We start from the raw sequence: 26,618 nt of genomic DNA on the forward strand, positions 1-26,618 counted from the left end.
GCTGATGAAATTTTTTTTGTGGGAATAATCTTTAAATATATGTAGTAGTTTTGTTCTGTTACTGAGCAGGACCTTTTACAGTCTGTGTCTTAAGAAAAAACAGCAAACAGTAAGCAGAAATGTAATCATGTCATTATTAGGTCTGCATATGCATTAGCTTTTGCAGTTGGACTAAACATCTGATTTTTTAAAAATTTTTCATAACATTGTATAAGAAAATAATAAAGAGCTGGGCTAGTCCAGTTTGGGGTTTCACACTAATGTATTGCATTTCCTTATAGATTACTCCTTTGATATTCCTCAAGTGTATATCGTGTGCAGAGGTTTTGTCTAGAAAGACTGGTGCACTGTCTGGATGAGATGAAGTCCATAATTATTTTCTTACTAATTTTAAAGTATTTGTACTCCTTTCTCTGCAGCTGTAAATTTTCACCAGACATTCTGGAGGTAGATGTTTAATAAAGTTGTTACCAGAAGCCAAACAGTAAGAAAGAAAGAAAACTAAATAAAAATAGAAGTGGTTTGGGGGGTGTGTGTTTGTTTGTTTTTTAAAGTATGAAGCTGCTACTTTCTTAGGACTGTTTCAGGAGCTAAGTGTGGCAAAACCCAAGAATCATGATGAGTGAACAGTTGGACTAAGCTTTACAGCTTCAGTACGTATTAACAGAAAGAAGATGCATCCATTTAGTTTCTATTATATAAGGGGATACTGGGAGTTGAGATAATTAAGTGCTTGGATTTAGATCCATTTGTCCCTGTTTACTGGTTTGTATTGTCTGGACAAGAATAAATTATTAATAAATGTAAATTATTAATATTTGATAGTTACCTGGTTTCTATTCCCAGTTCCAAACGGTGACCGAGTTGTTGTATAGAATTTGAGTTCTCTGCCTGATCAGGGCAAAGTCCTCAGTTGAGGCTTAGTTAATCTCTATTCTGCAAGAATAAATGATCTCTTCTTGGGATATGCAATTCTAAAGTACTGTATTTACCTGCCCAGGCAGTTGGCAACTTACTCTGGAAGGGTCAATATTTCCTGTTGTGTAAACTATTGCTGTAGTGTTTTGTTCCCTTTAGGAAAAAATTTGCTACAATTATGTGGCTTTATCAAATTGAAATGGGTTTTCAAAGGCAATCATCTCATGCTTCTCAGTATAAAAGTTTGACATACAAGCTAAATAAGAGCTACATGTTGAAGGATAAATGATGGCTAACACCATCTGAAACGAATTGTCTTCTCAGAATAATGTTTGTTTTAAAGAGTGCAAGTGTTAACCAAACAAGATTTTTCTAAAGGAGATTCAAAAAACAGGGAGTCAGGCTTTCAGTTTATGTTAATCCTTATACCTCAGCTAAAGTTAATAAAGCTATTAACTCTGGTTCTGTGCCTCTACATGCTGCAAACATACACTAAGGAAATAAGCGGCAAGTTCTTCTATATCATAGTAGAGTGATGTACAAAAAATTAGTTTGTGTCTGGTAGCTTACATAACGTATAAATGTCTTTTTCAAGTTTAAGGACAAAATGGCACAATTTTAATATGAAAAGGGAAAACAAATAGATACAATTTCTACAAGTAATCACAGAAGAGGAAAATGACACTAATTTGTGCCCTAAGCAGGTGCCTCCTGCAGCGGTCATGGGGCTGTACAGCCTGATGCGGGGGTGAGCAGGGCCGCAGTTATGTAGCTGCTGGGAGAAAAACAGTTTTAAGGGAAAGGGCAGAAATGGGGACAATCAGTAGTGAGATGCGGGTGACGTGCTGCGGTGTGTGTTCTCGATGCCGCACCGTGCGGTGAGACGAGCTCCCTTGAAGGAAGCCCGCGAAATCCTCCTCACAGCTCCTGACGGGCGCGGGCCCCATCCCTGGCCGACCCCGACCCCTAAATGCTGTCGGGAGGGAAGGGGAGCCGCGGGCGGAGAGGAAGACGGGGCGGCGGCTGTGACAGAGGTGCCCCGTCGGCCGGCCGGCGGCCGCAGCCCCCAGCCGCGCTCCTCCCCGCCCACCTCCCGCTGCCCCTTGCAGGGGGGACGCCGCCATTGGAGCCTGCGCAGTGCGGCGGGGAGCGGTCGCCCTCCGCCCTGCCCTGCCCTGCCCTGCCCTGCCCGCCCGCGGGGCTGACAGCGCCGGGGATTGGCGCCCCGCTCCCCCCGGGGTGGCAGCGGGCACCGGGGTTCGCGCCGCGCCGCGCCACCGCCCCGCCCGCGCTCTGATGGGCCTGGCGGAGCCGGCGCCATGGCCGCCTTGTACCAGAGCGCGGACCCGTCCGCCTCGGCCTCGCCGAACAAGCTGCTGGCGCTGAAGGACGTGCGGCAGGTGAAGGAGGAGACCACCCTGGACGAGAAGCTCTTCCTGCTGGCCTGTGACAAAGGTACCGGCCCCGCTGCGCGGCCTGGCCCGGCCCGCCGCGCCCTCGAGGAGCGAAGGCCTCGGCCGCTCGCTCCGAGGGCCCGAGCCCGCCTCCGCCCGGCGGTAGCGGCCCGGCCCCGGCGGTTTGGGCGGGGGCTGGAGGTCAATCCTGCGAGTGCCCGCGCCTCGCAGCGGGGGGGTGGCGGGTCCTCGCCGTGCCCCGCTGCGGGGCTGCTGCTGGAGGGCACCGCGGCGTCTGGCCTCGCCTCAGCGCCCGACTCAGGCGGCGCCCCGCGGCGAGGCCGCCCTGCTCCGGCCCCGCCGCCTCCCGCTATCCCCGGTACCAGCGGGCACCGCGGGAAGGGAGGCGCTGGGGCAGCTCCTTCTGTGTTTGTGAGGGAGTTCGGTTTGTGTCAGAGGAGTTCATAGGATATTTGCTGCACTCGCTGTTAAAGAGTCTGTGAGTATATAGTTCTTATAGAATTGGGGGCTTATCTAGACATCCCCAGAATGCGTGAGACTGGTTTCTTGTGATTTGCACCCATGGTGGTGGATGGGAAGAGATTTTCCTTTCTAAAATATGCTACTTTAAGCATAAATTTAATTACACTTGAGCAGAAACACAGTCTTAAACTGATCTTAACATGTCCAAAATGTTGGACTCTGAGATAGGCTTTTAATCGTGTGCTGAATGGTTATGTGTACTTTAGGACCTAAGCATGGTTGTAGAAGCTGGTGTGTTTATATGCAGAGCTGTCTGCTGGTCGCGTGTTTAGATGAGTTCACAACCCTAGGAGTATTTCTGCAGTGACGTTAGCTAGCAGGCTTAGGATGTTTGTTCTGCTGCTCTCTGTGGTGGGATGCCTTGCTGTTCGACAGCTGGACTGCCTGCAGCCGTTCTGCTGGTGTTGTCTATCCTGAAGATCAGACTGAGCCACAGCTTTCTCCCTAAGTATAAACAGAGGCTCAGGGAGCTAAAAGGAGGCACAACGAAAAATGTAAAAAAAATAATTGTCTGTATAACAGCTGGTTTAGTAGTCTTGCAGACTCTGTACATATTCTGCTGTACACAGAAGTATTCTATGTATGCTTCTGTAAGCATTCTGCACTAAGGTCTGACTTTGTCATGGTCTTCTATGTTGCAAAATAATTTGTTACCCTAGAGACAAAAATAATTCAAAGCTTTTATCTTTGGCAAGAAGAATCAATTAAACAGAATAATACTAAACAGGGCAGCCTAGTGTGTCTGTACTTCTGTCAAATAGGAAAGTGCAGCTTATGTACATCTTACTGTAGTTAGCTTTACTTGCTCATAACTTGAATTTTGTAACATTGCAGCATCATATCACACCTGCTTTCATGATAAATACGCTAAAATTGGAGTGTTACAGAGAAGACTAATGTGGCTTCTGCTCAAGGAAGATGAAAACCTGTTTGTAGCATTGTAGAGAGTGCTCCTCTGAGCCTATGGCTCTTTTGAATGGAGAAGCCTTCTCTGATGTAGTTGAACTTGATGTTTCCTGTGTTTCACAGATTATGTATGAGCTATTGCCCCAGTTCTGAAAAGTACCCATGGTTTTGAGTGTGTTTGTTTTTAGGACTGTAACTAAAGGGGTGGATTAAAGTACATGTCTTAGTGCTTTCCTGAAAGAGACCTCCTGAAATATCTTTAGTTTCCTCCCTGATGAGAGGATGCTTATTTACCTTGACTTCTTAATTGTCTGATATATTCGATGTCTATTGTCAGCTATGGAATGTTGTCTTGTTTGATGGTAGCTGCTACTTATAACGTTCACATGCTTTTAGTGCTTTATAACAAAACTAAGTGACATTCATATGTTACTTGTGCAGGTGACTATTACATGGTTAAGAAACTCTTAGAGGAAAATGGCTCGGGCGAAATGAACATAAATTGTGTGGATGTGCTTGGACGAAATGCTGTTACCATAACCATTGAAAATGAAAACTTGGACATACTCCAGCTTCTTTTGGATTATGGCTGCCAGGTATACAACACATAAGTTATTGAAAATTTTCAGTATAGTCATTGATCTGTGTATTCTACTCTTTATATATCTTCTCTGTTAATCTGTCAGAATTTGGAAGGAAATAGAGTCTGTCTTTATAGGCAGTTCGGTTCTTTTTCCACTTAGCAATTGTGAAAGTGTTTTCTTCTCACTAATGTACATTTCTAGTGGGATTTTATTGGCATGGCAAATGCATAGTAACATTTCAAGACATTAACAAGTCTGAATTTTATTTTAAATGTTATTCCTGCTGCAGAGATAATGTATATATTATCTTCAAGCAAAATAAAGAGTATGTAGTCAGAGTGCATCATATTAAAAAGTGTAGAATGCAGAGATCTCTTTGGCTGTGGAGTATAACTTTTTAAATGGTAGCACAGTTGAAAAACAGTTATATTAGATTATTTTAAGTTAAGGCAAGCATGTGTTTCTGCAATGCTTTCTTGTTAAACGTGATCTGTGCTTGATGGCAGAGGCAGTTTCATACCAACAATACTTCCTTAACTATATGCAACATCTCTGCTGCTACTGGAGAGTTGTAGCTGTGACGGCTTAAGTATGTAAGACAGGGAAAAGTAGTATCTTGTTAGGTTGTTTGATATTGGACGGGAAAAAAACACTAAGCGTTCCCTTCCCTGGATCTCCTTTTTAGTGGTGGTGATAAAAGCTGTGTCTTTTATTTTTAAAGTAAAAATTTGAATTTTCTCAAGTGAATTAAAAAGAATAATATCAACTGTAGGGAAAATGAAAAGCTGCTTAGCTCAGCTGAGAAGTTTCAGAAGTTACCAGCCCAGAAAAAAAAGCTTATGTTCCTAGCTTTACCACAGAACTACGAATGTGGGGCTGAAGTATCCCATATACCTGACTTGTGTTATGCAGACACTTGCTTTTAACATTTTTAATAACCTGGTAAACTGTCCATTAGAACTTGATTTTTTGCAAGTATCCTGCATCGTCTTTGCTGGAAAGTAATTTCTACAATTGGTTCTTCCGCTGTTTGTGCAATGAAACAAATTGTCAGTAATGCTATGCTAACTCCTGGAATGACTACCTGAATTTGTATCCTAATCATATACGTGGTGATAATACAGAACATCGTTTCAGTACTTTAAATTTAGAAAAAAAAATGCAATTTGGCTTCAGATTGACTCTTTATGCTGTTTAAGTTAATGGTGTTTTCACATATGACTTGTTTTCTTTCATTAGTCATCGGATGCACTTTTGGTGGCTATTGACTCGGAAGTGGTGGGAGCTGTTGACATTCTACTTAATCACCGACCAAAAAGATCCTCCAGACCAACCATTGTAGTTGAGTGTTATTATTCCTTGATTTTTGGTCGAGGAGTGGGGGGCTGTGCTCTTGCATTCTGGGTAACCGTAGTATCGAAAACAATGTTCTTAAATGAAATTCTGCATCTCTAAGGTGGTAGAATCTGGACATTAGGGATTGTTTTTATAGCCTCTTTTGTCTTAAAGGATAGGATACATTATTTCGCTTTACCGCCTAAGGAATGCAGTGGCTTTATACGTGCCAAATGCTAATAGATGCCTAGTTAGTCCACAAGAGAAAAAAAATAGAGTGGTTATAAATCTTTTCTTGTGGACTGTTTACAAGGTAATTACCAGCCTTGACCTATAATGGGTATATTCATGTAATGAAGCTTCATAGATTTTGTAAGCAGGTCTATAAACATAAAGTCTTCACCTTGAAATTAATCAGTTGAAACTTACCTTGTCAATGCTCAAGTATCAAAGAACTTTTAAAAGTTTACAAGTAGAGGTGGAGGAAGGGAAGGAATAAGATGTTGTGTAACAGAGTATGGTACAGTCAGGATACTTTTTCTGCACTTAGTAAATATACTCATAATAATTTTTCCTCAAACTAGAGCAAAATACACTTTTTAATATCGTGCATGTATATTGGAGAAAGTAGGCACTGTCAGGTTTTCTATGTAAATAAACCAGAAACGTTTCTGTGTCCATTTTTCTTTTTCCAGTATTTATCTGAGATGTTTGAATGCTGTTACAAATTTTTCCTTATTTTCCTATTGTGAAACATAGGAAAATATTTTGAAGGAGAGAATCATTGTTGAACAGTCAAAAAAACCCTTACATGTGAACAGTGTAGTAGAGCTGTATGTAATAAATTTAGATACTTCCTACATTTTGTTCCAGAAACTAATGGAACGCATTCAGAACCCAGAGTACTCGACAACCATGGATGTGGCACCTGTCATTTTAGCTGCTCATCGTAACAACTATGAAATTCTCACCATGCTGTTAAAGCAAGATATATCATTACCCAAGCCTCATGCTGTAGGCTGTGAATGCACACTGTGTACTGCAAAGAACAAAAAAGATAGTCTACGACATTCCAGGTAAGACTTACCAGTCATAGACAATATTAAAAAAACCTTGTCTTAATTCTCTGGTATTGCTTGGGTCAGATTAATTGTATTTCCTTTTTCTCTTTAAGGTGAGGTTTATGAGTAGATTCCTTTAATATATTGTAGCCTTTATTGTGAGAGATGGTAGTTCTCGGGGATGCGTTGTGCTTGAAAAGGCTGGTGGGAGGTGGTGGCTTTTTTTTCATTTTGGTTTTATACTCTTAGTCACCGTGCGTATTAAGCTAAGTGCCTTTCCTTTCTACCAGTTGTGTCACAAACATTCTACCTGTCTTTGGCTTGAGAGCATAGGAACTATGCAAATAAAATTTTTCTTAAGTTAGTTAATACTTGGGTTTTTTTGAGCCAGAATGAGGAGGTGGATAATTCTGTATCCTGTTTCTAAAAGTGTTTATATAGCATGGATTGATGAATGTAAACTAAATACAATTTTTTTCTTTTTTTTTCTTCAGTATTTTTGAAAGCAGAAAGCTTTTTAATAAAAGTTCAAATGAGGAGAGGGATTTACCGATCTTAGTATTTTTCTGGTTAACTTGACAACATATTTGAGGGTTGAATACAATTTAATATGTGAGAGTTGGGGTGAAAAATCACAGAGCTCAAAGATCATAAGTGGACTGCAATTACAATGTACAACTAATTATTACATAATTACTTCAGTATGTATCCAAATGACTAAAAAAATAAGGGAAGTGAAAGGATAATTGTTATTGGTATTCAGCTACTACAGGCCACATTCTGGTACCTGTAATGGCAACATCCATCTGATACCCCATGTCATTAACTTCAGTATGAGAAAAGGTGTCAGGGTATCCCAAGCAAACAAACAGTGGAAACATTTGAGATAACAACTCTTAGTTTAAACTAGAACAGATAACAGACTTTGTTTCAGTGTTCATGAGTCACTAGTTTTGCAAGAGGAAAACATCCCTTCACACGCTTTCCCTGATTTTTTTTGTATTGCACGTTAAAGCTCCCCACTGTTTTTAATTTAGTTTGTTAAAATAGAAGACTGCCTTAAACGCTTTATTTCCCTCTCTTATTTCCACTTGAAGAACTGTAAGAGCTACTGTATAACACTTAAAATGACAAAAATTTACCAATACTGTTACCTTAACTGATGGCCTTCTACTGATGTACTGATAACAGTTGAAGTAGTGAGGAAAAGAAGAGGGAACCAGTTTGGACGATTTTTGATACTTAGAGTAATAGGGATTCTAAGTATGTGAAGTACAATGTCTTCCATGACATATCACACTTAATGCTCGTAGTGTCTGATTTTAAGAAACCCAATTGTTTTGTCTTTCAGCTGACTGTTTTATGCAAACTTTTGGATTAAGTTCTGATTTGAAACTGCTGATCAAATGAAACATCTTCATTTTGCTTGCTGTTCTTTTGTTGCAGGTTTCGTCTTGACATTTATCGGTGTTTGGCCAGTCCTGCTTTAATCATGTTGACAGAGGAGGATCCGATCCTGCGAGCTTTTGAACTTAGTGCAGACTTGAAAGAATTAAGCCTTGTTGAGGTTGAATTCAGGTAGGAATTGAAAACACAAACCAACTTTTAAGACTTTTATGAAATTACATGTATAGAAATGTGTATGCATTAGAAAAGGTTTATTCTTAATTTTTTGTACTTGGAGTGTTTAAACTGATAATTAGACATAATAACAAGTTACATAATATAATTTATGCTTCATTAACAGTAATTTTGACAGTTTAATTACTTTAAATCCTTTTAGGTGTAGACAGTTCAATGTATATAGTTGCACCAACTGTTCAAATTTCAGCTCTACTCTGGAAAAATAAATAGAAATTATGCTAAATGCTGACTTATTTCAAGATCACACACCTATTAATCGTATCAATATCTCATTAGTACTCTGCACTTTTTTTTTTTTTCCCCCCTACATCAGGGTAGAAGTATGCAACATCTTGTTTATACTGACCTGACTCATGTTGGGAGTTGTTTCGGGTATTGTTACTTAATTTTGCTCCTTATATTATAAGACTCTGAACAGCGTGTGTGTGTGTGTATATATATAACGTGCATATGTATGTAGAAGATTTCATGCTGAAAATGCCCTGTTTAATGAACAAATGCTCAGTATAATTTTATGTTTAAACTACGCAGATTTCTACCATTTTGAAACTTACCAGCACAAAAGCATGTATTTTTTATGAGAACGTGAAAGCAAATGTTCATATGGGGTAAAATTTTACTTTCCTAAACAACATATTAATTTTCTGTTTTTATAGCTGATTGTCTTTCTTAATAAGAGTTCAACTGTTGCATTTTTGTGATACAACTTGGCACTGAAATGGGCTGTGTGCCAGGTGAGGCAAGCAAATAGTGTCATTTCTTTTCTTGCGTTTACTATATTAATAAATAGTATTCAGTGAATATGCTTTAATTGTCAGATGACAGGAATAAAGCAAAACCCAAAACAACTTCCCTTCCAAGTAGAAAGTCCAAATGATGAATTACCAGTGTCATATTTTGTGACTACTACGCTTTCTCATGTCCTGGAAATAATTCTAAGCTTTAACTCTTTATATGGAACTTATAAGATAAGAATTTGTATGCTGTAAGTCTGTTTCTCAGTTTTTCTCTGTCTAGTGGAGTTGCAAACTAAACTGAAGTGTAATTGTCATGTTGTGTGACGAAACCTACTCAGAGTTGTCTTCAGAATGCTTGGATCTTGACATATGACTGTTGGTTTGGTTTTTTTTTTTAATTTGTCTTAGCATAAGATACAATCCCAACCAAAAATGGTTAGTCAATCATTTAATGTAAAATACGTGAGCAGTGTAATAGTATGTACTGTTCCTGTGTCTTTCAGAAATGATTACGAGGAGCTAGCTCAACAGTGCAAAACCTTTGCTAAAGATTTGCTTGCACAAGCACGGAATTCACGGGAGCTGGAAGTTATCCTGAATCACACATCTAGCGATGAACACGTAGACAAGCGAGGATTGTTGGAAGAGAGGATGAACTTAAGTCGCTTAAAACTTGCAATCAAGTATAATCAAAAAGAGGTTTGTCTTTGCAGTGGTTTGATAGGCTTTCCATATCATATTTGGCTAGTAATTAATTTAATTTATTGTTCTGCCTCTAGACATAGAAGTGGAAATAAATTTGCAAGAGTTATAGAAGAGATAGTAATAGACAGAGCATCTGAATGTGAAACAGGGAAATGATACTGCAAGATACAGAGTATTTCTTCAGTATTTACTATGGAGAAGAATGTAGTATTTTCTGTATCGGATTATAGACTACAGCTCTTTAATGAACAGCTCTGGTAATGGTAATTATTTGTTCAGATCCTCATTAAATCCTTGCTTAGGGAAGCATGGAACCTTAGGTGCCATACATGATTTATCATCTTCTCACTTGTCATTAACTGTTCAGCTTTGGCTCAGGCCTCATCTGTGCTGTTCAGAATTACGTTAGACCTATGCTGGTATAACTGAATAGCGCCTCTGTTCCAGAATAGTAGGGCCTTTTTATGCCATCAGTATGGAGTTTATGTCATGCAGGAGGTCATTGTTGTCTTCATCCCTTGACAAATTGTAACTCTAGTTTTGCTGTACTAGAAGGCAAATGGCTATTTGTGGGATTCTAGTACAAGGACCAGGGACAGAGAGAAAGTTTCCTTTCCGTGCAAAATCCATTTTCAGTTAGCATTTGCAGAAGGCATTATAATTCTGTCTGTTCTATGTATCTAGGCTTAAACTGTTTTATGAAACTGTTGAAATACATAGTGTTTAAAAGTCATAAGCCATAGTTATGGAATGTCCTAGAACCAGCATTACACATTTCTGGTATGCATTGAACAAGCATACTGAAGTATTTCAGATGTTGTTCTGGTTTTGAGCATAGCTTGTTTTTTACCGCAGTGGTTGGACAATAACAACATTTTTTGTGTGGTATGAGGAAAGTGTAATTGCAGAATATGTTCTTATTCCTGGCAAGTTTAGTATAGAGACAGTTTTTTCTGATGCTTTCTAAAATGTGATGATAATATCAAGGTTCTTTTTGTTGATATTTTTAAAATTAAATGACAAAGCGTCCTCTCGTGAAATATATTCTTTTGTAACTCCATGCAAATAAGTACCTGAAATTTGAAACTACATTTGCATAACCTACATAACCTTCAGACCAAAGTTATCTTATTTTGAGGGACTGATACAACATAGCTTACTCTGATTTAAAATTAACCCTGCTGAGTAGAGCCATAATGATTTTAAGAACTGATACGTACAAAACTGCTTGGCCACTTTAGTCCTTATCTTCCAAGATGTTGTGTTTTACAATGTGGATAGTATTTTACAATAACAGTATCTTATTCTTCAGATAAGATCACTGTATTTTATAATAACAGACAATATAAGCTGTCTGAGGTATGATGTTACTGATATGCTAGATTTCTAAATAATTAGAAATCAAAACTCATTCTTGACCTGAAAACCGTTAAAAGTCTAGTATGTATAATTCATGTTTAGTTGCTGTTTTTAGAAGGAGATTAAAATTATGGATGTTTGTAATCATAATGGGTCCATAGCACTTCTGTTCTCTTATGAGATAATTATTTCAACTTAATATTCTTGCCTTTTCCTGTTCATTGGTAACTACAAATAGTTTGAAAATTAATTTTAATAATGTAAATTAGTAATCTGTGTTAAGAAACATGAGACTGATTTCTTGTTTGTTTCTTCCCCCCCCCAGTTTGTTGCTCAGTCTAACTGCCAGCAGTTTCTAAACACTGTATGGTTTGGACAGATGGCAGGCTATCGACGCAAGCACACGTGCAAGAAAATTTTGACTGTTTTGACGGTTGGCATTTTCTGGCCAGTTCTGTCCCTGTGTTACTTGTTAGCCCCTAAATCTCGAGTAGGTCGAATAATTCACACTCCTTTTATGAAGTTTATTATTCATGGAGCTTCATATTTCACGTTTCTGCTATTACTTAATTTGTACTCCCTTGTCTACAATGAGAATAAGAAGAATACAATGGGACCAGCCCTTGAGAGGATAGACTATCTTCTGATAATATGGCTAATTGGTAGGTATGATTTGAGTAGATTGGATGACAATTGCTGATGTTGATTGAACGATAATGATTTGTACTACCTTTTTATGAAATTAGCATGTTACTCCTTGCTTGACCAAAGTTTACTCTTTGGAGGATAGTGTTACAGGAAGAAAAACCCAAACATGTTTTGAGGAAGGGATGTGAAGTGTTAGAACAATCTCTAGTTATCACAGAAAGTGAAGTATCAGAAACAGAATGTTGTAGGATCTAACAGAGGAGGAATGTAAATTTTTCTTCAGGACTGGTAGCATTCAGAGAGAAGCAAGTGAGGTTCAGTTGTGTAATAACAAATTAATGTAAAAGCTGTGTATATTCCTAGACATTGTAAAATTCTGATCTTAAAAAAAACAACAACAAAAAAAAACCCAACAAAAAACCTGAAGGCAAAGCAAGTGTGTGTTCCTCAGATTAATAGTTTTGTACCACATACGAGCCTGTCATCGACTAGTTTTCCTTGGTGCTAAGTTGAGGAGTAAAATTAATTCAGATATTGCTTTAGATTTTTTCCAATAATTTTTCATTAATAGGTAGTATTATTTAGTATGTAGGTGGTGTAATCATTGTGAGTCAAACTTGTTTTGTTTTTTCATAAGCCAGCAATCCACGAAACTTTTAATTTCTTCCAGCTCTCTTTTACCAGAAGTGTTTTGACAATGCTTTTAGATACATAGTTTAACTTTTAGGTTGCCCTGTGTGGAGTCAGTAGTTGCACTTGATGATCTGTGTGGGTCCCTTCCAACTCAGGATATTCCATGATTCTATGAATTCTATAAAAAAAGTAGTAGGAATGATTTGAGCTTCTTAATTACTTGCGTGTCTGTGTATGGAATTACGCTAGAATCTGAATATTACTAGTAAAGTTATTGTTTCTTTGAAAATCTAGCTAAGATCTTTATGCAATCATAAAGTAGATTAAAAGTATTTGTGCATTGTATGCAAGTTAATTGTAATTTTTCTGGATTGTAAATAGTTGGAGTAAGCATGCAGTTACAGTCATAAAATCAATTCCTGCACTGTTTTCATTTCTATTTTAATATGCTCTACCTAGATAGAGCAGGAGGATTCTGTACATTTTTGTTGGACTAATCCAACTTTAAACAATTGCCAAAATTTAGGGTTCTGCAAAATCACTTTCATAGTTGTAAATATGAAATTTTTATAGCATTCTGCTCAGCTCAGAGAGAGGACTTTGAATATATACAAAATTGCCATCAACAATAAGTAACAACTTAGTCTTTCATGACCAATTCTGTAACACTTGATTTGAAAAGTAATTAATAGTACAATTTGGACTTGTTGCAGAGTTGGCATATTGTTTAACAAAAAAGTATGTTGTGTATGTTTATGTATGCATATGTATGTATGCATACTCCATCTTAGTCTAATAAATTAAAGGTGTGCATTTACCTCATCCTTGTTTTAAAACACAGAAACAAGTATTTTCCCATATTATAACTTTCCATTTCTGTATGTCATTGTCACCGATTATAACTGTACCTGAAAGGACGCATGTTAATTCTGGTTGATGCAGTAGAGGGAGCACAGGTATAATTTTTGTTGAGTACTTATGAACTTTTGTTTTGGTTGGAAATTCATAAAACCTTTTAACATGTTTTTGGTTGGTTGGTATATGTGTGTTTTTACATTAAAATGTGGTAGATAAATTCATGGAAACTTATACCTTAATGTAAGGTAATTAGATATGTATCATCTGGTTGACTGGACTTTTAAAAAGCAGTGATATAGTTGAAAACACTACAGTTTTTATCTAAGTAGTTGTGGGTGGTTTATTTGTTACTTTAGGGTGGGTTTTTTTTGTAACGGTGATTCCTTTCATTGTTTAGCTATATTAAAACTGTTGAGTAGTTCACACAGATTTTGGAAATGCCCAGTACCCACATACAAACGCATGCAGGTCTTAAAAGAAGCTTGAAAGCTTCAAATGTGGAGTACAAGTCAGTGTTATAGACTCCTCCTTTGTTTTGAGATTCAATATCTAATTTTAGAAATTCTTTTGTTCCATCAAATCTAATGTAGGCAGAAAGTGTTTCGTTAGGTGTTCTTAGAAATTTTAATGAAAGGCCATAGAAACATTTTATTTCCTTCACGTAGTATTTTAACGTGGATTTCAGATATGATTGAAAAATTACCTATAAGTAACATAAATCATTAAAATCAGGTTATTTTTCACATTATTGAATCTTAAGATTTTTTTAAATAGTAATTGCATTTATAGCTTAAATGCCTGTTTTTGTAATCACATATTGTACTGTTTCCTTACAAATATTCAGTAAGTTGAAAAGAATGTATTTAGAAAATGTGGGACAAAATGAACTGGAATAAAAAGAGCCAAGTAACAAGGATTTACCTACATTATTGTCTTCCGTAGTCTCATTAAAATACTTTCTATAAATCAATGTCAAAATGGCCACAGCAGAATTTCTAACACTTAAAGTTAGCAGCTAGTTTTGTGTTCTACTACAGAAACTTTCAAAATCATGAATACAATAATTCTCTTTTCCAAGTTATTGAGCTTAAATCATACAAGTGTCTTCACCAGCAAAATAAAGCAACAGAACTCAAGTTCTTGTGTGTGTAAATAACAGCAATTATAGCATCTTCTACTTCTCCAACTGCTTTTACTGATTCTGTAACAAATTTAGTGTAAAATACATGGTGATCGTATGGAGGGGCACAGAGGTTCTGGTTTAGAAATATTTTCTTTATAACCAGGAAGAAGAGAGATTTATATAAGTCTTTTAACAAACTGTGCACAGCACACTTTTTTTATTATGACTTCCAACATTGCTGTAAAGTGGACTGAACAAATAGTCATGCATAAGTATCTGATTTCCCCCCCCCCCCTTCACTGGATCTTGCTCTTACTGGGCCAGAGTTTTAGAGAAGTTGCAAAGTCCTGAAAGCTGAACCAAGTCTAACAGTTTTAACTACCATTTATACACATGCAGCTTTTCTTCTTGTCCTAAATATAGTAGCATGCATCTGAAGTACTCAAAAAAACGTTAAATAACTGATTATTCATAGAAATCAAAGGTGCCATTATATTTCATCTAATGGTCCTTTAAGTTTTATAAAAACGTCAAATCTGTAAGAGGCGTTCAGTTAGTAAAATTCTTAGCAACTGTATTTTGCCGTACAGCCAGACATGGTAAAATTCATTTTGCTATAAAAATCCTGAATATTTAAATGTATGTTGCTCTAAGTTAAACTTTTGATTTTTGCAGTCTTAAGTCATGATCTCTTTTCTCTGCTAATGTTATTTAATATCAGTTAGGGTAGGAAAAGTTTCTACTTTTTGGATCTTTTCAGTAACAGTTACTGAGCTGATTATTCTTAAAAAACATTTTGTAATACCAACACACTTCCAAAAAATACTTGATACTTTATATAGCAGTGTAATGTTTTCTATCGTGCTTTTGGAAAAAGGTGAATACTTTTCATTCAGAAAAAGCATTTGTATTCTAGCCCTCTACCTTTATTTAAATATGACCTTTTCCTGTCCAATTTTTCTCCTATTCATTTCCTCTCATGCCCTTTTTTATTGGAGAATGTGTTTCTTAGCTGGAAAGTAGGCTTGAAAAGGTTAAACATCTTGTTGCCTTATGATTAATGCTTGTAATCCAATGCAATGGTTTTAGTAAATTTACTTGATTACTCCACTTCTTTCTCTTTGCTAAAATATCATTTACAAAAGCCAGTCAAAAGTGCTTTAGTTGTAAGAGTATATCTATTCAGTGCAATAGCTTGACTTTCCTGGCTTTTTTTTTTTTTTTTTTTTTTCCCCCTGCAGGAATGGTGTGGTCAGATGTTAAAAGACTCTGGTATGATGGTTTAGAAGACTTTTTAGAAGAATCCCGTAATCAGCTTAGTTTTGTCATGAATTCCCTGTATTTGGCAACTTTTGCTCTCAAAGTAGTTGCCCATAACAAGGTGAGCACCCATCTTCATAGATACAAAGCTCCTCTGGGACTGACTGGGCAAATATAATTTTAGTACATTGCTGCAAAATATGTGAAGATATGTTACGTGTGGTATGTTAGCTGTAGTATGTTGTAGGTAAGTGTACTACATTAGTAATAGCCTACTATGTGGATGCAGTTTAGGCTTCCAAGTTCAGTGTTCTATGTGGTATATGCCATGTAGTTGTCAAGATCTCTGGTCTTGTTGCACCTTGGGCTTGAAAGAGAAGTTGATGAGGCAAATGGGAGTTAGAAAATGCATCAAGATATGTCCAAGTACTCAGGGACCCCAAACAGACCTACTCTCTTCCTTGTAAGAACTGGCTGGTCTTCCAAAGGGCTTGATTTTCGTTTCAGGAAATCTCCCTGTACAGCTCATCTGATTCTGCATTTGAGTTCACCTGATTCCATAGATCAGTACTATGCAGAAAGCTAATAGTAATCTCTGTGTTTAGATTCCCTAAAGCTTTTTTCGTTACAGAAATTTTTATTTAGCTTTTGATTACATATGCTCAAATGTCATAGGTGGGTTTGGGGTTTTTTTAATTGTTTTTGGTTTGCTGGGGGTTTTTTGGTTTGGGGTTGGGTTTTTTTTTGTAGTAAGGAAAAAAGCCCTGAGACCATAGAGGAGCCTTGTCTTTTGTCTGTGAAAAGGCATCTGGATTTGATTGAAGATACAGGTTTTGAAAATGATCTTTCCCATTCTGTTGCATGTGTTGTTAGCTGCACAGCATATGGCAAGCTGCCAGACCAATTGAATATGAATATTTTAGCAAAATTGAAGCCAGTGCAGTAGCACCATTATTTTGTATTGCAAACTGTGAGTTGACAGCTGTCTGGCAGTTGGGAGGGAAATAAACTGGTTCAGTTCTTCCCAACTTGGTGTTTGGCTCATTTCCCTATCCTTGCATTGATTCAGAGGCTGGTAATCATTTGGAAAGGAAAGCTCCATTTCTTGGAAAAAATAGAAAGAGAATGCCATGTTGGGCTGCCTTCCTAACCATTTGCTTTGCAACCGGCACATGTCTGTAGAAGTAGTTCCTTTGCTGAGATAAGAGCCCTTTGCTACTAATTCAAGTTGTAACCTTTTTGAAGATGCAGGACTCCTGTCCTATGTAACAGGCACATGATGGCTTTTTTGCCACTTTTATATGGCAAAATTTATTTTCATAGTTTATAAATTATTTAGAAAACCAAATAAAAATGCTTGTTTTACATCTTAGGTCCATATTGTAGGCACTGAAGCTGTAAGAAATAAAGGAAGAGTCTGCAGGAGAAGGACTGGTATACATGCAATTGCAATGTATAGAAACATGTTTATCCCTGTTTCTTGCCATCTTTGTGCAGCACGCTTTCAGGCAAGTTATTTTAAAGGAGCTTTGAGTTCCTTAGTTTTGAATGTCCATTTTGAGACAGCAGAAGCTGGTAATACAAATGCAGAATATTTTCAGCCAAGCCGAAAGTTAGGGATCTGTGGATATTCTGTAAATAGTTGAATATTACCTAGTGGATATACTTTAAGGGTGTGTTTACACCAACAGTTTGCTTGTGACTTCCATTCTCTGTAGTCATTCATAAAAGCCATTGAAGGAACCCCAGGTCCTAAGTCTTTCTAAATCTTTCTAAAACTGGTTAAGACCAGCTGTCAGCACATTGCAATTGCATGTGTATATTAGTTTTCTTTGCAGCATTTTAATGTTGTTTTTGACTGAGGCCTATTACACTAGACAATGCACATGTTTATAAAGTACACGAGTCCCTGTTTCAACAAACCATGCAAAACAGAGTAGAAGGGAAAGCAGAACAGAGGAATAAATGGTTTGCTGCGCAAGTGAGTGGCAGAGTTAGGTGTTGAATTTAAATCATCTGATTTCTGGCTCGCTCTGGAATGGCTTTTAAAATGCCTTTGTCTAAAAAGAGTGAGATGCCTGAAAGAGGTAAGCCATCCATGAATTGTATATGTTAATTTCTTTTATGCTATTGCCTGTTTTGGAGGCAGAATGAGGGAGCGGTGCATGGATGCATTTCTGTATTTATAATGTCAGTGATCTCAGTTTGTCCTTTTTATATTGCAGTTTCATGATTATGCTGAAAGGAAGGACTGGGATGCGTTCCATCCGACCCTAGTGGCAGAAGGTCTTTTTGCTTTTGCTAATGTTCTTAGTTACCTGCGTCTCTTCTTCATGTACACAACCAGCTCTATTCTGGGACCACTCCAGGTGAATATCATTACTGCTTGAGAAAATATTAAACTTGATCTTAATTTGCTATGAAGAGTCTTATTGAAGAGAGAAAAAGAAGAAATTAAAATAAGAAAGTCAGAAAGTAAGAGGTAGAAAGAAGTGATATTGCACTGAAGTTTGGTTTTTTTAATCTCTCATGTAAAACATACTGATTTAGATGGAAAAAGGTAAGAAAAAGAATGGAAGACCTAGTGTAGTTCACTTTCTTACAATATTTTTTCCCATAACTGTGCCTATACTGTGTTTTTGTTTTCATCTGTTGTTAGCTTAACATCCTGCATAAGTGTCTGCAGTTTGAAAACTGTAAGGATCAGGTTCTTCCTGTAAAGTTCTGTGCAAATGATCATCCTAACTTCTTATCTCTAAAAGATAGATAAATGAGATGTGTGGCAAGGAAGAGTAATCAAAAGCCTTTCTGTTTATGTCTGCCATCTCACTGAAGTTGCACATTGAGTTGAATTGTGCAAATTGCTTGGGTTTGAAAAATACAAATCTCTCAAGAGTATTGAAATAGTCATCTATTTATAGCCAGTTACAAGAAGGGAGAACAGGTTTCTTCTTACTTGGAATTTGCTGGAGCCTTCCAGTGAGTAATAATGACATTTAAAAGCTCGTTTTAATTATGTAATACATTTAATTCAGTCATCCAGAGATGGTGTGGGGGGAAGCATTAACAGTCTTGTGTTGTGATGCTGGAACAGTAGAGACCACAACAGTTTCTAAGCTAAATTCAAATTTTTCACTTAAAGTTGGAATTTAGCCTGGTTTTGTGCAAAGAATTTAATTTTCTTTTCCTGATTTGAGGGCAGACATGGAGTTTTCTACTGAGTTTATGCCATGTGGTGTGTTTTTCTTAGTTGGTTTCTTTTTTTAAGCACAGACCCTCTCATCTTAGTCTTGGTGCTGTTCATCGTGATAAACTTCAAATAAACTGCGTGGACCCGAGGGTGCAATATGACACTATACAGAAAGTCTAGTATCTTTGGGAGTAGGGGAGGGAACCTGGACTATTATTAAGGCATCACATTTAGGATGCAATTACCGCCCTCAGTCCTTTTTAGATTAAAAGGAGGAAGAAAGCTTCCTTCTAAAAAATACTGTGAGTAGAAGTCACCTCTTAACTCCACTAGCAACATTTTTTTTCTTTCTGTGGATTTTCTGTTCAGCTTGAGTCCTGAGCACTGACTGATTTTCTTGCTTTGACAGTGAAAAGCCCTTACAAACTAAAGCACCTGTTATTGAAAGCATAGCTTACTGTAAAAAGCTTTGCATAGGTATACTTCGAGCTTCTCTGGCCTCACTTCCTGGGAGATTTATGACGACAAATCAGATCAGACAAGTCACTGCTTTCTTGTACTGATGATTTCCGTGCCCCACTCCTCCCCTTTATTTATTTATTTTCCCCCAGTAGTGATAGGATTCAGTTAATACAGCTGGTTGTCAGCATCATCACTGGGTTTGCAAGTGTCTGTTGAATAAAAAGACGCTTGGAATAAATAGGGTAGTCATCCAGTGATTATACTGGTGGAATTTGTCCTAATAGGTCAAATCAATGCTTTGTCCTCTCTTCTAATGAACAGGACTAGTTTTAAGAGCTTTGTGGCAAGAGGATGATCTGAAAGGATCCTGCAAGAAACATTATCACTATTAAGCATAAAGGCAGAATAAATATTTGGGAGCAGCATTTTTTTTTAACTCTTGCTCTGCAACTAGAGCTATACCGAAGGAGGTTCTGAAGTAAATAATTTTGGCTCAGATCACTAGGTCTTGTATCAAGGCTTTAGGATCTAGCTGAAAATCTCCAGCTTGAAGGTTCAGCTCATTTTAATGAGTTAGAGTACTTAATCTTAGTACACAAATAATTATCTTTTAGAATATTTTTGTTTCATACAGAGTAGTCCTTTGAAAAGAAAAATAATTGCTTGTTAAATTGGTCTTTGTAAAATCATCATAAGAAGTGCTTTAAAAGGAATGTTCATAGTTCTTGTAACCAGATTAATATTATTGGAAGATGCCTGTTTCTCCTCTCAGGGTTTTGTTTGTTTTACTTCTTGCCCTTTTCTCTCTAGCTGTGACTATGTGCTGTTAATTATTTTTATATTTTTTCTTTTATACATTTTTAAATAGAAAAGTACTTGCATACTTTGAAAAAAATGCTAAAGTCTTGATGTTGCAGTAAGCATTAGGCTTGTTACGCAAATTGATTGAACACTGAAGTCTCTCCACATTTTAAAGAGATTCACTGTTTAATGTGCATGTTTGTGTACGTACTAGATCTTTCACAAGTTTTTTATTAGGAGACTATGTTACAAAATTTTCCAAGTAAATAAAAACAGTCAACAGTCACCCCATTCAGTGGCACACTGAAGCTTATGTTATTACTGTTGGCCAGTACAGCTTGTGCAACAACTCTTACAGTATTTTCTGAAAGTAGGTCACAAAGTTCAAATGGTGGTAATCAAATATGGCATGGAAACCCAACAGTGTGGTGGGGGGAAAGGCAGCTACTATGTTCTCTTGGCTATTAGAGTTATTTTTAAGCATTCAGTTACTTTACTCGCTGATTAATGAAACGTATTTTAACGCAGATTTGTAAGTTGGCTGTGTGTGGTGTTTTTTTATTATTAACAGAAGATAGAATAATATTCCCCTAGATTAGATCATTAGATTTCAAATGCTTAGAAATTCTAAATACTTAGAAAGGAACAGCATGACTATATGAAGAAAGCAACTGGTATTTGGGCTGTGCTATTACACTCTATTCCAAACGAAATAGTTTTGGGTGGTTTGCACTTTTTGTGCATTCCTGTTTCACCTACTTTGTCTCTCTCTTGCCTGCGACCATGTGTCAGGTAAAGGGTAAATGTTTTGTTGCTGGGATTTTTTGTTTTTTTCTTTAAAGGGTTAGATGTGATGAAACAGTATAATGAGGATTACATTCATCCTCTGACCAAACGATACCATTACTGCATAGCTCTGCCCACAGTTGGCAGATTCTCCATGACCATGGCAACCTGTGCAAAGAATCAGAGGGAATCTGCTGTGCAATGGGTACTCAGTGAGTTTCCAGAAGCATGGGAGGGAGCAGGAGCTGGCACTTCATCTCCCAGTAAACTTGTGATTTGATTGTATCACCTGACCAGTGATACAATGCTGGACTATGATTTGGTACAGATTGTGATTCATATAGGATTAGGCTTTCCACACACTGATTTATATAGAAGATTAGATTTACCTGACCCCATTTTATATATTTGCATTCTTCATAATAGTATATTGTTCTCTGAAGAAGTTTGTAGGAAGAGTAATTTAAATTATGTCAACAGTTTATGCTGTGTCTGTGTAAAAATTAACACTTAAGACAAAAGCAAGTCAGGATCTTCTCTGTGTTGGAAAAATGCACAAAAAAAATATTTTTTTAAAGATGCTGTATTTGTACTGTTGCAAACTTCTGTACGGGATTTTTTGAAATGGAAATTAATGATCTGAATTTAGTGTCATATCTTCTATACTTTACACCCTTCAATTTTTATGTGCTTACATACCTACACATTGTGTATATTTAAAATCTTACATAAAACATACAGCAAATTCTGTGTTCTGCAGATGGGCTTTGGTATACTACTTTTTTATTAGTGAAGAAGTATGATTCCAAATGTTTTGATTAATTCAGCGTCCTTATTAAGTGTTTTCTTAACTTTCTATGATGGTATTTATGTTCAAATGCATTTCATGTACTGCTTTTATCTATTGACTTGTGAGTTCCTTATTACCATTTGTATTACAAATAAAGAATAAGGTGTACATACTATTGCTTCTGGTTAATTGAAGGACATGAACTTATCAGGTGATGTTAAAACTATTTAAATTTTCTTTTTAACATCTAGAGTTTTTCACTGAAAATGGAACGAGGGTACCTCCTGATTCTGAGGTCTGTTTAGCATCTTAAAATTGAAGTTAAACATTTAAAATGTAAATCGATATCTTTTGGTTGATTAGAGGCTGAAGGAGAGAATACAAACAAAAATAACTACATGTTTTACTAAAATTGGAAATAAATCTATTTCACAGATTTCAATGGGGCAGATGCTACAAGATTTTGGAAAATTTCTGGGCATGTTTCTTCTTGTCTTGTTCTCGTTCACAATTGGATTGACACAACTTTATGATAAAGGATTTACTGTAAATGAAGAAAAGGACTGTGCGGGTATTTTCTGTGAACAACAGAGCAATGACACATTCCATTCGTGAGTTTGATATCTATGAAATAGCTGTATTGTTCTAGCCCTTAATTGCTAGTAATTAAACAAAACTGGAATTTTTCACTGAACTTGTATTTACATTAAGTAAACTCACTTTTGGTGTTCGCTTTACCTAATCAGATTTTTTTTTTCTTGTTTTTTTAGGTTTATTGGCACATGTTTTGCTCTGTTCTGGTATATATTCTCCCTGGCACATGTAGCAATCTTTGTCACACGTTTTAGCTATGGTGAAGAATTACAGTCTTTTGTGGGTGCTGTTATTGTTGGTACCTACAATGTGGTGGTTGTGATAGTATTAACTAAACTTCTTGTGGCAATGCTTCATAAAAGTTTTCAGCTGATAGCAGTAAGTGGTTTCTGATTAATTACCAATAATTGCTAGCTGTATCTTTGGATTTTATACAAATTTCTTCCTACGATATGTAGACTAATCTACAGACCTCCATGGATGAGCTCTGTCTCTGAGCTCAGAAGGGGCATCTTTCCTTCAAATAGAAACTCTTTATTTACTTTGATCTAAATAAAAGGGGTACTTTGCATGTTGAACATGTGCAAGGCTTTGGCCCTCTAGGAATTGAAGACTTCCTTGGTACAATGGCTGTTCAAGTCAAGATGCTATTCTTGATAAGGTGTGGTGCTTGGGCATTTGATAGGGAGTTTACGCCTTCATAGCTGAATTTTGTATTTACACTAGAGTATATAGTGAATTCAAGAGGTATGTTTTTAATTATTTAATATTAGTATATTAAATTTATTAAAAGAGTGTATAATCTATATATTAAAATACTATATAATTGAAGTTAAATAACGGTCAGTTTTTCAGGTATGAGAAAATAAAACTTATGAAATAGCCTGTTAATATTTTTGCTTCTGATCTCTGTTAATGTTTCTGATGCTTTAGAATCATGAAGATAAGGAATGGAAGTTTGCTCGTGCCAAGCTTTGGCTTAGCTACTTTGATGACAAATGCACGCTACCTCCACCTTTCAATGTTATTCCCTCTCCCAAGACTATCTGTTATCTTTTCAACAGTCTCAGTAAATGGATCTGCTCTCATACATCAAGTGGCAAAGTGAAACGTCAGAACAGCTTAAAGGTAAGAAATGGTTGGGAAAGCTGTAGGCTCTGGAGCTGGAAAGGTGCTGCTTGCTAAAATGAATCAGCAAATTGCTGCATGAAGCTGCTTGTCACATGGTGAGTGCTACTAACATAAATAGGAACTGTAGAATAATGTGTGTTGCATCCAAAATATAAATAAATAAGTCTTACCTATTTCTACTTCAGTAAGTTTCTATTAACTTTCCGTTTGGGGAATTTCAACCCCCTTCCCTGCAACCCCCAATTCCCCCAGAAATAGTCTGGAAAAAATGCTTTGATTGATTGAAAACTCATAGCAACCTCAAGGAAGTATGTGCTAATCTCAAAAATGGTGAGGTTAGAGTATTCTTTGGGAAAGGTGATTGGTTTTAAACATATTACAGAAGTGTCAAAATACACAACCAAAAAGGATCACTGAGCCTCTCATTGTTAGGGGGAGGGATTTTTTTTCTTGTTGTTGTTAAATAAACGTCTTTATTGTACTCTGTAATTTTGCATACTAATTTTGCATCTTCTTGCTGACAAAAATAGTATTAAATGAACTAAATTCAAAGACTATGGAATGTGCACTGAGAAACATTCAGGATTATGGAACTCTTAATTGCTCATAGGACAATTACCAAGCCAGGTAGATTAAAAATTTTCAGTTTTGCTGGTACAGCAGATTATAATTTAATTTAAATTTTGTTGGCAATTTATGTGCATTGTATATTTGTGTGCATCAGCATGTATCTATAAAATAGCTTTGTTATTTTGTTCATTTTTATTCTCTGTATAATTGTATACAGGCTTTAGGGCTCAAAGATCACTTTTCTATAGTAAATGTGTGATGTTTGTTTAAAGGAGTGGAGAAATCTGAAGCAAAAGAGAGATGAGAATTATCAAAAGGTGATGTGTTGCTTAGTCCACCGTTACTTGACTTCCATGAGACAGAAGATGCAAAGCACGGATCAGGCAACTGTGGAAAACCTAAATGAACTGCGGCAAGACTTGTCAAAATTCCGAAATGAAATGAGAGACCTGCTTGGCTTTCGAACTTCTAAATATGCTATGTTTTATCCAAGAAACTAAGGCCTAACTTTTAAACGAAAAGTGTGTACTTTGAGATACCTGTAGGTGAAAGTGTTGACCTAATTCTGTTGCCAGACCAAATAGAAAAGAGGATTATTGCACAATAATACATTTGAAAATGCATTTGCATGAGTTGCAGCTAGATGCGGAAGTGGTGGAAATAAATGCAAAAACAGATATAATAATTTTCTTAAGCTCTTAATCTTAGTGTGTATATAAATTTGTATATAGGATTTTTTTTAATGTTCCTCAGACTGTGGCTGTCGGGTGTCAGAGCTTCATAACTAGCACAATGTGTTTATTTCTTCTATTTTTGCTGTTTGTTCCTTTTTGATACTTGTTTTTCAAGTTGTGGGAGAAGATAGGCTTTTTAAAACAAAAATCCAGCCTATGTTTATTTTTAATAGAAAAGTCAGATATAGAATAATAGAAAATTTCCAGCACAGTTGGAAATCGTGTTTGACTGTAGGTTACAGTGCGTGTGAAGACTGTATGGCTCCAAAAGAGGCAGTTCTAGTGCCAAGTTTTCTATGTTAACATTGACTGTATACTAACATTTATAAAATCACATCATCAAGACTCTTCCCTTTCGTGGGAACATTGAAATTTTGAACTCAAAATAGACCAACCATTTCTTGAATGTTTATGGTTATATATAAGACAATCAATTCCTGCTTGGATTTTTTAGTGGTGCCTCAAAAGTACGTTTTACTATACATGTTAAGATTGGGAACAGAATTTTAAAACTAACCTGTGAACTTTTAATGTTTAATTTCTTGGGTTTTTAAAATCTGGATGATAAATTATTTGAATTATTAAAACCTATGATTGAACAAAAATGAGGTGGAGCATGTGAGTGCTATTGTTTGCAATGCTGAACAATTCCTGTGAAACACTGTACACTTCTTTCTGTGAGAACATACATTGAATCTGGTCATTGGACAGATGTAGTTTAGGAGGGCCTGCTTTAGACAGGTTTTACATATCCTACTTTTAAACTTGTCTCTTTTTTCCTTTTTTTTTTACCACAATTGTTGCCAAGCTAAACATTTTTTTGTGTCAGGAATACTATGTTTTGTGAAAACATGTGATTTGACTTTGCTTGCAATGGACAGTAAGGGCTTTGTGGATTTTCTGTGCTAGAGGGTCCTATATGGCTTTATATGCTTATATATAATTCAAGTTGACAAATTGTAATTGACAAATGTGAGATTCCTGTATTTTTAATTACAAAAGAAGTATATTTATGACAGCTAAAGGTTTGATTGACAATTTTACTGTTACGATGGTGCTCTTCTAAAATGGTCTTACGTCCAGAAGGCGCAGGTAGCCATAGTAGTCTTTGACTACAGTTGTTTTTGGGAGGTTGATAGAGTGGAGGCTTACATGAATGTTTACTTTTTTGAAGAAATTCTTATAAACTCTTTCTTGTAAAGGTAATATATTTTCTGTACTATGGAATTATGTATATCTGAACTGGGGTTTAATACTCTGCTTCCAGAAGTCTTATAGTATAGAAGGATTCTGATAAGTGTTGGCTTTTCATGTGAATAAGCAGCTAACCTCTTGTGTTCAAAGCAAAGAGGATCACTGACTTTTGTATTTGGACTCAGATCTCACGTTTGAATAATCCACCAACAAAAACTATGTGCTGTGTATGTTACGTATATCCAAGAAAGGAAGCAGACAAATAAAAGCTCTTTGAAAAATATTGTTGTATTAATATTAGTCATATTTGAAACATTGTATCAGGTACCACATTGAAAGTAATGTCTTTGTCATGTTAAGATAATAAGTTTAAGGAAGGTAGCTGGTGTTAATGTGTTATTACCTTTTTTCCCCTGTGGACCCATCCTGTTAACTTTAAGTTCATTTAAATGGCTTCATGCGGTGCCATGAAGTGATACCTGAGCTAGTTCCGAACAAGCTAGATTGGATTCCAGGTGCACTGTTAGCTGCTTGGCACTCGGCTCACGCTGATTAGTTCTTCTGGGAAGCTGGGTGTGTGTTTCTGTATGAAGCAGCATGCTAATATAGCTATTTCTAATTGCTTTTGATATGTTAAGCAGAGTCACTCAGAGCTAGC

The 26,618-nt window shown here is 36.6% G+C and overlaps 1 protein-coding gene across 2 annotated transcripts; it reads left to right on the plus strand.

Moving 5' to 3' along the window:
- The first annotated feature begins 2,191 nt into the window (after positions 1–2,191).
- On the plus strand, positions 2,192–26,227 carry TRPC1 (transient receptor potential cation channel subfamily C member 1). 2 transcript variants are annotated; one of them, XM_050902559.1, is made up of 13 exons: positions 2,192–2,373; positions 4,203–4,357; positions 5,585–5,686; positions 6,554–6,756; positions 8,188–8,319; positions 9,626–9,821; positions 11,512–11,848; positions 15,690–15,829; positions 17,934–18,077; positions 22,173–22,348; positions 22,508–22,709; positions 23,265–23,459; positions 24,305–26,227. In XM_050902559.1, the coding sequence occupies exons 1-13, from the start codon at positions 2,238–2,240 to the stop codon at positions 24,530–24,532; spliced, it is 2,346 nt and encodes a 781-aa protein (XP_050758516.1). In that variant the 5' UTR covers positions 2,192–2,237; the 3' UTR covers positions 24,533–26,227. The 2 variants fall into 2 exon arrangements, with proteins under 2 accessions (XP_050758516.1, XP_050758517.1); XM_050902560.1 differs by lacking the exon at positions 5,585–5,686.
- The last annotated feature ends 391 nt before the right edge of the window (positions 26,228–26,618 follow it).

The sequence above is a fragment of the Gymnogyps californianus genome, chromosome 10 (assembly GCF_018139145.2).
Source record: "Gymnogyps californianus isolate 813 chromosome 10, ASM1813914v2, whole genome shotgun sequence".
In the NCBI taxonomy this organism is placed as follows: domain Eukaryota; kingdom Metazoa; phylum Chordata; class Aves; order Accipitriformes; family Cathartidae; genus Gymnogyps; species Gymnogyps californianus.

What these genes read in the sequence shown, in the direction of transcription:
- TRPC1 (XM_050902559.1), top strand. Translation starts at nt 2,238, where the DNA reads ATGGCCGCCTTGTACCAGAGCGCGGACCCGTCCGCCTCGGCCTCGCCG. An exon ending in CCTCCAGACCAACCATTGTA is followed by an intron (nt 5,687 to 6,553) that starts GTTGAGTGTTAT and finishes ATTTTGTTCCAG; the next exon opens with AAACTAATGGAACGCATTCA. An exon ending in AACGTCAGAACAGCTTAAAG is followed by an intron (nt 23,460 to 24,304) that starts GTAAGAAATGGT and finishes GTTTGTTTAAAG; the next exon opens with GAGTGGAGAAATCTGAAGCA.